The sequence below is a fragment of the Antennarius striatus genome, chromosome 1, assembly GCF_040054535.1.
Source record: "Antennarius striatus isolate MH-2024 chromosome 1, ASM4005453v1, whole genome shotgun sequence".
In the NCBI taxonomy this organism is placed as follows: Eukaryota; Metazoa; Chordata; class Actinopteri; order Lophiiformes; family Antennariidae; genus Antennarius; species Antennarius striatus.
The window spans coordinates 9,510,861-9,524,048 of record NC_090776.1 but is presented as its reverse complement, the minus strand read 5'-3'; the positions used below and the strand labels follow the sequence as shown (position 1 = coordinate 9,524,048).

The window sequence follows — 13,188 nt, the reverse complement described above, 5'->3', positions numbered from 1 at the left end:
AAGGAGAAATGGTCATTCTATGTTACCCTGAAGCCTGACTTTTCACGTCAACTATGCAGTACAGTGTGCCCTTGTTGTTTGTGGTTAATGCATTCCAGGGACAACACCTGATTAATGAATTCCGTAATAGAGCTACGAACTATTTATATTATTTTTTATGGGAATGTAAATGTTTATGACCCTCCCCATACTGATAATAAACCACCTTCTATCTGTATTACCTTTTCCCACACTCTTATCGACTATTTAAAGCACTTTTGTGTCTCACAGAAGTCCGAGACTCACGGAACCGAGCGCATTTCCGGATGCCGTCAGCCAATAGAATGCGCGTACGGTATCACATGACTGTCTACTAAAAGTCTGCGATGAGGTAAAGTCGCAAGCTTTGATGCGCAAATGCGCGAGAGCAGACTGTAAGCTGTTCAATCTTACATGTGCAGAAGTCACAAAGATGAAGTTGACTAGTGAGGATTGTGGTCTCACACTCAGAGAACACATTAGGGCAGGAGTGTCAAACTTATTTTCACCAAGGGCTACATCAGTAGAGCGGCTGTCCTCAAAGGGCCAGATGTAACTTATAAATGTAACTAAATGTAACTCAATGTAATGTAACATAAATGTAATTAGTTACCCATGTTAAATAACTCTATTATTTATTCAAGTTACAAACATTACAGTTACACAGAAAAATATGTTTGCTTGTTGCTCTGTTATAAAATAAGTCCTTTTAATTTGTCAGGTTATGAAACCCACAGAACTCCCATCAATCAAGGATCAAACTATTGAAGTGAATAAAGAAAAATCACATCAAACACAAGTTAGGACATTAACTTTGTTCAAAAGGTTTTTGGCAAAGTTAAAATGGGTTTAATTACTGCATTGTGGGAAATGTAGTTTTTGGTCAAAGCACACTTTTGACCCATTTATTTTTAGACACTCTGACCTTTTATGTTCTTGCGGACCACATAAAATGAAGTGGCGGGCCATATTTGGCCCGACACATATATATTAGGGCATTTGTACAGCTACACTAAACAACATAAAGATAGACATAAAATGCAGGGCGGCAGAGTGCATAGCGCTGTTGCCTCAGAGCAAAGGCAAGAAGGTTCTGGGTACAATTTCTTTCTGTACAGAGTTTATATGTTCCCCCCATGTGTGTATGGGTTCTCTCTGGGTTTTCTGGCTTCCTCCCACCTCCAAAAACATGCAGCATAGGTGAATTGGCCACACATTGTCTGTATGTGTGAGTGTATGTCCTTTTTTTGTTTTTCATGGGGTTCTGCAATGAGCTGGCATCTTATGTGGAGTGTCTTCCCCTTTTCTCTTATAGATAGGCTCCAGCAGACCTATGAACTGCAAGTCAGATAACTAGTGTATTATTGTGATTGTCAGCAGCTCGTCTACAAAAAATTGGATGGATAGATGGATGGACAAGATGCGTGATAATTAGAATGGCGTAAAATAAGCAAGAGGCATTGAAGTGAATAAGGTTCAACTCTCTTGGTCCACTATGTGGTGACTGTGACATTAGATTATAAACATAGCACCAACATAAAATGCTATGTTAAAAGCCAGTTATTCTGCTGCTCCCATGCAATAGAGAGGGATCTGCTGCCACACCACCAGGCAGAAAAGCTCCTTATCCTTGGGTTGTGAAGTGAGCTTCATTCAGCACAGCTATTTAATAACTTAGGATTCTAATATAATAATGATAATAACCTGACCCTTATTGTTATTGTTGATTCTTACATGGGGTTTTAGCCAGTTGACAAATGGTCAGTTTAACATTGATGCCTTTAATGAACAAAAAAGACAATCGGCGAAAAGATTGCAAAGATTTATTCTACGGTACACTTTTAGGGAAAGCTCAGTAAACAGACTAATTAGATGTGTATACAGTATACATACATTATATATATATATAAAATATATATATATACGGTACATACACATACAGTATATATACTGTATACATATTATATATATATATATATATATATATATATATATATATATACACAGTGTATACACACGTTTACACACACACACACACACACACACACACACACACACACACACACACACACACACACACACACACACACACACACACACACACACACACATACAGATATACCGGTATATAGGGAAACTGTAAGGCAGAGGAGCCCAGCTTAGATCCCCTCAGGGCACTAAATCATGGCAAAGTATGAGAGAGTAGAGGTGGACGGAGAAGTTGGTTCGGTGTGTTATGGAAAGTCCTCCAGTTGTCAGTCTTTAACAAACATAGTCAAACTTGTGCCACACTTTGTTTTGAACACAAAGAGGTGTTTACCCCAACGTGGTGGTTCCAGAGGCCCTGATAGCTGAAATCTTTACTTCCCTAATTACATTTTGAAATCTAAAGAACAACCTGCATTTTGTGAGGGCAGCATTCTAGTGGGTTAATGCACTAAAACAAAAATTCCTTCAGATATGAAGGCGCCTGCTAACTTCATGGTTTGTAGGTGAGCAGGAGAACCCTATACTTTATTATAATGTCACTGGAAACCAATACAGAGATGCAAAAACCATAGAGATACCGTCTCTTTATCTTGTTGAGGTCAGTATGGGAGCTGCAGTGTTTTGTATCAGCTGAATAATAGCATAATAACCATAATAATACGCAATTACAATAGTCAAGCCCAGGAAGTACAAATTAATCATTTCAAAACACAAAGGGTGCCATTTGTGTAATGCTAAGTAAATGAAAAAAAAAAAATCTTGCAGTTTGCCTTAAGAATCAACGGACAGATCCTGATCAAACATCACTCCCAGGTTTCTTGCAGTAATATACATTACTATAGGTTAATGTAATATCATCCACATCTACTATGAAATTCACTAATGTAATTTTTGAGATGTATGGGGCAAAGGACAATAATTTCAGTTTTATCTGAATTGAGCAATAAGAAGTGTCAGGTCAACCAAATTATGACACCTTCAAGACAGGCCTGCAGTTTGGTTCGTCTACTCTGTCTGTGTTGAGCTTGAAGAATAAATAAAGCTTTTGTATAGCAGTGAAAATTATAAGCAAGTGTTTTGGATAATGTCACCTATAGAAAACACATAAACAATGAAAAAAACAGCCCCAATATTAATCCTTGTGCAACTCCATAGCTTACTTTGTGTAAATGGGTGGATTATTGTTGACTTGTTCCAATTACGGTTTGTCAGATAAATGTGACTGTAACCACCGTAATGCCATTTAATGTCAATGAACCTGTCTAATTTTCTATTAGAACATGATACAAATATTGATAAACATCCCTCGTCTGACGCAATTTAAAAGGTTATTTGTAGCTCTGACCAGTGAAGACTGTGTACTATAATACTTTCAAAAACCTGACTGGAAAAACTTCAAATAAGTTATTTTGTAGAAGGTCTGGGATGTTACCCCTTCATGCAGGATTTTAAATAGAAAGGGAAGGTTAGATAATGGCCGATACCTCAGGGTCAAGTGTTGGCTGTTTAAGAAGGGGATTAATTACAGCTACTTTGAAAGTCTGTGAAACGTAGCCAATTATCAGAGAGGGATTGATCATATCTAAGAGTATAGTGATGATCAAGGGTAGAGTGTATTTAAGTGTGTGTGTTTGTATGTGTGTATGTGTGTGTGTGTGTGTGTGTGTGTGTGTGTGTGTGTGTGTGTGTGTGTTTGTGCATGCGTGCAATGTTACGTAATGTGTTATTAAACACGTTGACCTTTATTTTAATACAATCCTGCTTTTTCCCCTTATGTGCCATAGAAAGTTTGAGAACCAATGGGCTGGACATGAATGGATGGCAGAAAGGTGTTGTTGTTTTTTTTAATTGTACATGTTTTAGAATTTTAAATGTCTTAACAGCAGCATGCATATTTGAAGCAAAGGCGTGCTGACGTACATCAGGTGACTACCATTGCTCCGTGTGATGAAGCTCTTCATCAATATTCATGCATTTTATAGTGAGCTCTTAGACGTGTAAGTTGGGCCAAGCCTCACCGGGACACATATATGAACTGCAACCTGCGTGGCAGACTGAGGAATACAACCACAAGGCTATAATTCTTGTTTGTCAGATTCTGATGGGACTATTTTGGTTTTATTGTCCATAATTTTCTATTTTGTCAGTGCGGAAAATCTTAATCATCTTGTGAGTCAACGTGTTTTGGGCAAAACATGTTTATTACTCATCTGAGCTGTCATTCATTGTTATGGCTCTGATTATTCATTGATGTTTTCTGTCAGGCTGAAAATTTGCCTTCAGTCAGCTCATCTTCTTCATGCACTACTCGATAGCATTTCAGCCTTGCAAAATCTTCTGTCCTTATAATTAAGCACTGGTCAGGATGTCATATTCTGGCCTATACATTATTCATGGACAGAAATAAAGCAGTAACTGTTGTGCAGACTGGCACTAAAGTAAAATGTGAAGGCTTGAATAATGGATATCTTCAGTGTGAATACAGTATTCCTTATTTTTTTTCCAACAGTTTACAGTTTTTTTCAGTCGCTAACAAGCGTTTGTCCAAACAGCAGTCACATTTTCAAAACTCTTATCACACTCACACCTAGAAAGCACAATTAACCAAAATGGTTAATTTTCTTCTCAAAAACACATTTTGTGAAATAAACACTAACTATTCATTTCAAAATAGAATACATCTTAGTCTGTACACACACTTTACCAAAACACTGGATATTCGACTCAAAATGAAATTACTGCATCAAACAATAATGCTTGTTTTCACTTCATAAGGTACATGCAGTCAATCACAGTACACCAGGTTTCAAAATACTGTGTGTCACTGACATTTGAAAAATTGCATAGACTTTTATGTTTCAGTTTTACTGGTATTTGCCTGCAAAATGTACACAAAATGTCTTGGTTGGGAATTTTATGTCCACATGCAATGTTCACATTCAAAAGCATTCCAGGAAAGAGCAAATCAGTTTTTTCCCTTTACAGTTTATTACAGGAGGTACAGCAAAAATACTGTTTACATTATGATAGAAAAGAAAAAGCTTACAGTGAACAAAATAGCCATGAAACACACAAGAGCATTCTGAACAAAAAAAAAAACAACAACAGCAAAAAGCCCGGAAAAATGTGTGTGTGGGGGGAGCTTACGTAAAGAAACACAAAATTACTGTCTCTGATCTCTACGATCTCTGATATCATCCGAGGCGATGCCCCTGGGATAGAACCTCTTGGTATGCCGGATCCACCCTTGGTAATGATCAGCTGTGTGTCAATGGGGGGGCAGTGACTCAGTGGTAGAGCGGGTCGTCCAATGTTCCAAGAGTGGTGGTTCGATTCCCCCTCCCACCCAAAAATACCCAGAGTGTGAGCTGACAGTGGGAGGTGTCAGCTCACACTCTGGAGTACTGCCGATGCACCCTTGAGCAAGGCGCCGTCACCCTTACAAGTTGCTCATTTGGGCGCACCATAAAGAAGCTGCTAGCCACCCGACCCCCCCTGCATGTGTACAGGACCCCTGTGTGTGTGAGTGTGTGTTCAGGGCCTGTACACACTAATATATGCATGTATGAATTACTAACTCTAGAGTGTGCCACTAATTTCACTTTCAGGATTAATTGAGTATATAAAATAAAAAAAATATTAAACATTAAAAAGAAATTCAATTGTTTGTTTATCAGCTGTGATATATTGTTTTTGAAGTGATATCGTTGCAGAAGCAAAGGTTTTTATACCGTATGTAAGGTTCAGAATATTGTTGTTGCTATCGTGGGATGTTGTGTGTTAACATTCTTAAATAATAAAAATATAATCCATAATTTTGTTGGGAGGTATAGTTTGTCTGTTAAGAAAATGAAAGCATTGTGGAAATATGTTCATTGACTGCATATTGTGTGAAAGCAACATGAAATGTGTGAATGGTATGGCCACAAAAGACCGATGCTGTGCTCATTGTGTTTAGAGTTTTGAAAATGTGACTGCTGTTTGGACAAACGCTTGTTAGCGACTGGGAAAAACTGTAAGCAATAATGTTGAATTACCAACTGGAGAACTTGTAAAGGTGATATGTGTCAGAACATGAGTGAATTCAAGCTTCTTTGAGTGATACAGTCGAGAAAAAATGAAATCATGGAATTGTTAGGAGGAAAAAGATAACATGATAATTGAAATATTTTAGTAAACATGACCAAGTGTTGTCAAGGTCTTGCCTTCTGTGTACTTCCAGGCGTTATTGAAATGAGCTCTTATGATGGATGCATCTTTAAATCATGATTTAAAGATGCATTTCTAACTTCGTAATAGTGTTACTGAACAGAGAGAGATGAAGTCTGAAAATGTTAAAGATCTTGAAGAATTTTTTTGTATTTGCATAAGATAAAGCTCTGCTAGGCCAACAGCTCTAAATAATTTGTATCTTGAGGAGAATCAAACATTTTCCAGGCTCACAATGCTGCTATGTGTTCACTGCAGTTATCCTTGGAGCCTGCTTTGTCCTTTAATAGAGATGTTCAGGGCTTTAAATGGGGAAGCTAGGCGGACTCCTTCCCTTGATGGCTGCATGAAGAACAGTCACTCTCTGTGTCTCACTGAGCATGCCAGTCCAGTTGTGTCCTTTCTCGCAACAGGGTGATTCGTAAAAGGATGAAACGTGTGTCCTTATTTTTGAGTCTTCAGTTTTACTAGAGAAGAATTTCATCATGTTGTGCATCATGTTTCCTCGCCGTTGTCAAAGCCTTTTTTCCCCATCTGTGCTTTTGTTCACGCTGAAGACTTCAAAGCTGCCACTACCCCGGGGTGCAACTGCACACTGATTTAGTTTGTGTGCTGGTTTGTGGGTATGTGTATCTGTGTAAGAATCAGGGATAGTCTTCTGTTTGTGTGGTGGTGGATGTGTTAGGTTAAGGCAGTAATTGTCAAACTGGGGCTCGGTCCCCAGTGAAGTCTGTGTAGACACTGTAGAGGCTTATGGATTGCTGGGGAAAAGCAGCACTTAAGTGACGTTGAACATAAATGATGAACTTTGGTGACGCTTTAATTCAGTGAGAATCCCTTTTTACTGGTTGCTTACTTAGAAAAAGTGTTACAAACAGTTTTGATGACACAGACAGGCTATGTAATAGATGCCACTGATAATCTAGTCAGTCACTTAAAATGATCTGAGCATGTCACAGGCAAAAATATTAAGACAGTTGCATCCAAGGACTAGAATAGAATAGAATAGAATAGAATAGAATAGAATAGAATAGAATAGAATAGAATAGAATAGAATAGAATAGAATAGAATAGAATGTCTTTAAAGTCATCGTACAACCAAATTTTTAATACTGTCATTGTGGTCTGTTGGGCGGGACCTTAAGTCTTAATCGAATAAACCATTTCCAATCCATTTCCAAAATGTGTGTGAAGGTATGACAATAAATACTAAAGCTGTACCAGCTGCACTAGTCAGGTTTAATATTTGAATGGTGTTTCATTTGACAGTTTGTTTCTCTCGTTGGTTACAGGTTGTAAATGATTGACCTGTGCTGAAATGCATTAAGTGTTCTGGGCTAAAGCACATTTGTGAAATCTTCAGGGAACACCCAGCTAACATTAATAACTGCAGGGAATGACAAACTTCACAGGTCAGTCTTATAACTTCCATTACTTCCTTGGTAAGTCATCGTCAGCAAGAAGAAATTTGTCAAAGCAGACAACAATTTAACTTTAATTTTTTTTTAAGGCATCACTATTCTGCCCTGTGCCGCTTGTTAAAACTACAAGAGTTCTATATTATAACCACAAGACTGTTAACATATTGACAGTGTAATGGTGAACTGTTTTTTTTTTTTGCTCACAAAGTCAAACTTTTGAAAGTCGAATTTTGAAAATACCACTGTATCATCGTTGTTTAAAGGGACAAAATGAAGCATTTCTGAAAATTATGATGACACAGCCTTGCATCATATTTGTCTATCACGGTTAAAGCCTAACGCCCAAATACAGACAGAACAACAACAAATAAACAACACTGGACCGTCTGGTTTTGTTTGTACTGCAGATTCTGCTGATTCTATGTATGCTCTTTCAATGGAGATTCACTGCACCGTTACTGTGATCTTATTCTGTGGTGGGTATACTGCCAGCTGCAGTCTGGGCACGCACACTGTAGTCATTTCAAAGTGCAGATCTGTGTTTAAAGGGATTATTAAAGAAACAACAACGACCAAACAAACAAACAAAAAAAAACCACCCCATACCTACTTTTCTAAGATACAGAGGAACATTTTTCTTTTTTCAGTGTTGCCATTATGGTGTAAACAGAGCCTGAGATATAAATTTATGCTCATCTCAGGTAGTACATCAGCTTACATGACCTTGGGACATTAGCTCATAATTTCAAGAGGACTGTCCTGCCGCATCTATGCTGACATCCACTTCTCATTCCTTATCAGATTGCAATTCTTTGGCTAAAGATCCTTTACAGAAATAAAATACAAAATCTATCTCATCCCTCTGAGGTGACCTCATGCCTAATAATGTTTCAGGAAAGAACAATATTTGTCCAGCATTTCAGCGTGCCCTTTACATTAAAGTCAGATAGTAAGTCACCTTCACTATCCTCAGCTACTACCTCCACAGGAGACAAACCAGAAATCCATTAAATAGTTGATTCAGCCATGAACGAAGTCAATACGCTTGCAGCTTTGAAATGTCCCGGTGGAACCATATGGCTATGAGCTAGTGGTGAGCATGCACTTATTTTGTGTGTCTGTCAGCAGCAGTGTGCACATTGTGCAGAGGCACACTTTGGGTGAGTTGTTTTAGTGTGGAAATCTGTGCTAAGTGTGGCTACACAGATACCGTAAGACCCAAGTCTGGGTCTGGAGGGAGACAAGCAGAGGGGAACATAAATGAAGCCAAGCATACAGAGAACAGCCTGGTTTGGCCGCAAGAACAGCGTCTGCATAAGAAATAAGTTCCAGGCAGACAGCAGAGGGGAGAGGAGGTTGAGGGGGAGGAGGAGGTGGAGGATGAGGAGGAGGAGGTGGAGGAGATCGGTGCAGCAGTCGTCTCATCACTGGTATGTTAACAATACACCAGGTTTTATGTGTGCATCTGTGTGAGTTCATTGTGTGTGTGTGTGTGTGTGTGTGTGCGTGCGTGCGTGCGTGTGTGTGTGTGTGTGCACGCGCGTGTTATCTGGTAGATGGTAGGGTATGATTGGCGTTCACTCAAGGGAGGATTGAGCTCGCAGACAGGGATTGGTTGAGCTCCCCTGTAGGGTGTGGCCAGAATATGAATGACTGTTCCAGTCTTTGGCGCTGTCGTGTTTTGAGGACAGTGACTGTGGAGGGATGGGGTGTTGGTGATTGTGCGTGCTGAGGGGAGAGCATCTGAGCTTGTGAGAGAAGGCAGTAAAGAAAAGGGGAGGAGGAAAGAACAGGAGCTTGTGAGAAAGAGAGAGAGGGAGCTTCAGGAGGCAAGACCGGACTACCGCTCAAACACTGCAGTTTTTCTGTTGCGGTCTTTCTCTTTTTCTCTCCTTCTTGCTCCATCTATCTTGTTGATTGGCAATGACCCTTGTGGACACCTTGATCTCCTTGCCCACGTAGACAAGAGGAAAGAAATGCTGTAGCGGCGGAAAGAGAGACAAGAGGAGGAGACGCCACACACTTTGCTTCACTGATGAGAGTCTGGAAATTAATTAACCACCGTCAGCACTGAAACGGGAGCTCAGTGAGGGGCTCGGAGTGAGGTGCAGGAGGGGAATAAGAGGGAGTTGAGTAGGGCAGAGTACTAGATGTGTTAAGAGCAGTCTGTGGCGAGTAGTAGAACAACCCCAGGACACTTTTCAGAGACAAAGAGACAAGTTAGAGTGGAGGCAAAAGAAATCAAGGCAGGGATTTAAAAAGGATACTGATTGAAGAAGGGAAGCCGTGGTCCACTCACATACATTATTCATCCTTTCACGACTCCTTTCAAGTCATCCTTTCAACCCGTCTTCTCACACCCGTAACGCCACCCTTCCTCCTCATCTTGTTAGTTTTTTCTTTCTTTCTTTGTTTTTTAAATTTTTTTTTTCCGCATGTCAGCAAAAGCACATCGACAATCACAACCACAGTCAGAACCCTCTGCAATGACTTCGATCACAGCGTAGTGTTTCATTCACAGCAGATGCAGATCCCTTTGTGAGTCAAAGAAGTTGATAGGCTGCAGCGGGGCTGCCATTACCTCTCATCCAAAAGCACCTGCACAGGAATTTTTTCTCGTGAGACCAGGTAGGACGTTTCTGGTTCATTTTGCCAAAAGCAGCTGCAGAGGTTGAGTTGAAGCCCCACAGTCATTTTCCTGATTGAACTGTTAGGAGATGAAATTGCAAACCAGCTTATCTATCAGAGCATGACACCTGCGTTTGAGCGATTACCAAGATGGAAACAGGAATGTGCAGATGTGTTTGCGTGTCTGCTGGGATTGTGTTCTAAATATACAGAGTTACACAGGTGTTGGGACAGGATTATGCAAAGTCTGCTGTAGTGTAGTGGCACTGTAGGATTAAAGACAGGAACTTCAGTCAAGTGAATGGCTGCATATTATCTTCCACAGATTAAGTCAGATCAAGTGTGATCACACATAGTATAATTACATCAGCCACTCCAGGATTTGAAAAGGTTCATAATTGTCTGACGCTTAACTGGAGCTAGGGTGAAATCTGTGAAATCTTTTTCTCTCTGCCCTCATTGGAATAACTTCTGGTCCCTCACTGTGGACTTTGCTCAGACTGAGTGACTATCAAAGACTCTTTAAAGCTCATTTAGCTCCCATAATGAGACGCTCAAGCACAGATGAGACTCCTTACCGACGCAGTCCATCTCTGGACAGCAAACCTGAATCGCCGCCTTTTACTTCTGGGTTTCACCGATTCAGCGGGGAGTTTGAGTATAAGCGGCCACCGTTTGCGTTCGGCTTCCACACAACAAAGGGTCCGCAAACATCCAAGGGGCGCCATGCCCAGGGGAAGAAGTATGTGGTGTTTTACCTGGACCTCTCCTTCATATTTCTTCTAGAACTGCGGCGCTGCAGGATGGCTGAGGGTTGCATGATGGCCCTGCGATACGGAATGGTCTTCTTCAACCTTCTTTTCTGGGTGAGTGTTGTATCTTCAGTTTGTCCTCTGAGTGTGTGTGTGTGTGTGTGTGTGTGTGTGTGTGTGTTTGTATGTGTGTTTGTATGTGTACAATGTGGGCATCTTGTCTATTTAGCAGAAAGATTTGTTGACTTTTACATTTCTTTTTGTCTCCATTGCCATAAACTTGATTTAGATGGATCTCCGTCATGTTTGTGTGTGCAACAAGAACGGTGTGATAGTAGGGAGACAGGAGTGTGAGAGACAGATCATGCATTTAGATTATGAGTACAAAGCCCACTGTGTGGGTGAGTTAAGCTTTTTCTGCTGCTTATCCAGTACCGTTACTTTAAGTGTGGGTGTACACTGCATTGTTTGCTGGGTTACGCTTTGGCATATTTAGAGCTTGTATTATGTGCTCACTAGTTAATCACATTGCAACCCCTGTGCTGTAATTCTTCTGCTACCACATCCCTACACAACAACACTCCTCAGTCAAAGCATCTGCTGTCAACGCACTATCTGACCGATCATATCTGTTTGCTGTGGGGATGTCGGCGGTTCGTCACTTCCTTGCCTCTATCAATCTGACAAATGTTCTCACTATAGATCACTCTCATTTGTAGTGAGAAGGCTGTTGTGTCCACAGTTGTCCTTCACAGTTTTATATCTGATCTCAGCCTCTTCTGTGTTTTTACTCCTCTCGTGCAGTGTGTTGTAACTAGTCAGAGACTTTTGAAGATATTCTGGCCTCTGAGGTTACGTAACTGGGATCACTTTGATTTTTCATACCTATGGTCTGATTGGTAATGGAATGAAGCCTTGAACTGTGAAATGTAATCTGGCTGCCAAGATGCAATTCTCCTGGGGGAACGAGTGACCCCTTCACCTCCACATCTTCTGTCAGCCATAAACCGCTGTCAGAGAACGGTTGGAGCATTATTAACAAACAGTGTGTGTGTGTGTGTGTGTGTGTGTGTATGTGTGTGTGTGTGTGTGGGTGTGTGTAGTAGTAGTAGTAGTAGTAGTGCTGCTGAGGATAAAGACTACATGGCCACAATGAGCCTTCTTCTCCTGAGAAGTCAATTGTGTGATCCTCCATGTAAGGACAGAGGAGCTCTAACAATATGAAGCCTGTCTTTGAAAAAATTTGAGTCTTTGTAGCAGCTGATGGCTGACGTCAACCCCCAGTGTGATACTGTAAAAAATAACAAGTTATTTAGTCCCTAGACAATCACACACACACAGACACACACACACACACACGCACGCACGCACGCACGCACACACACACACACATATATCAAAGCCGAATTCTCGATTAACTTGTCTGAAAATCAATATTAGAAATTAATGTAAATGTTAGTCTTAAGTGCATAAAGGAGAAAAATCAAAGATGGTGTTGAACTTCGTCTTTACTTATCTAATAGATGGTGTCCTCCACAGAACCATTGAACATACTGTTGCCCCAGGAGGCCAAACACAGCACTGCAATACTACTACTACTACTACTACTACTACTACTACTACTACTACTACTAATAATAATAATAATACTAATAATAATAATAATAATAATACTAATAATATAATATTGACAGTCTGACAGTGGGTCTCACACAGAATATCACCTTCTCGCTACTGTGTATTAAATAAATGCTTTAGATGAAGAGATGTCTGAGTGTGTGTGTTTACTTGCTTGACTTGGATTGTTATGTTTACTGCAGTTCTTTGTTGAGCAAGAAGTTAGGAATATCTGAGAAGGCAGCAACAGAAAACAACATTTAAAGCTGATGGTTTTGTTCTTTCTAGTGTGTGTAATAGCATCTTTGGCTGAAATGAAAGAAACATATCTAAGAAAGTATAAAGATCAGTCAACATCATCCAACCTGACTGTCAACTATAAGATGCTGTTTGATGTGCAGAAGTAAAGATAAATACTATACCATAGCAATGAACATTTAGCACCAACAATATAAAATTTACGAGAAAGAAAATCTCTTTATTTGTGACAAAAAACGAAATAACAAACAGAACATGGTATGTAATATAAACTGCAAAAGCTACTTAAAAATGCC

At 40.0% G+C, this 13,188-nt stretch overlaps 1 protein-coding gene across 5 annotated transcripts in view; it reads left to right on the top strand.

Moving 5' to 3' along the window:
- Positions 1–13,188, top strand: part of tspan4a (tetraspanin 4a) — a 154,297-nt gene that overhangs the window by 28,579 nt on the left and 112,530 nt on the right. For 2 of the 5 annotated variants that reach the window (XM_068312579.1, XM_068312572.1), the window contains exon 2: positions 11,052–11,131. In XM_068312579.1, the coding sequence (XP_068168680.1) occupies positions 11,069–11,131 (63 nt within the window). In that variant the 5' untranslated portion in view covers positions 11,052–11,068. Of the gene's footprint in view, positions 1–7,520; positions 7,629–10,177; positions 10,266–10,795; positions 11,132–13,188 lie in introns of those variants that run through there. The other 3 variants (XM_068312564.1, XM_068312586.1, XM_068312555.1) reach the window with 3 other exon arrangements.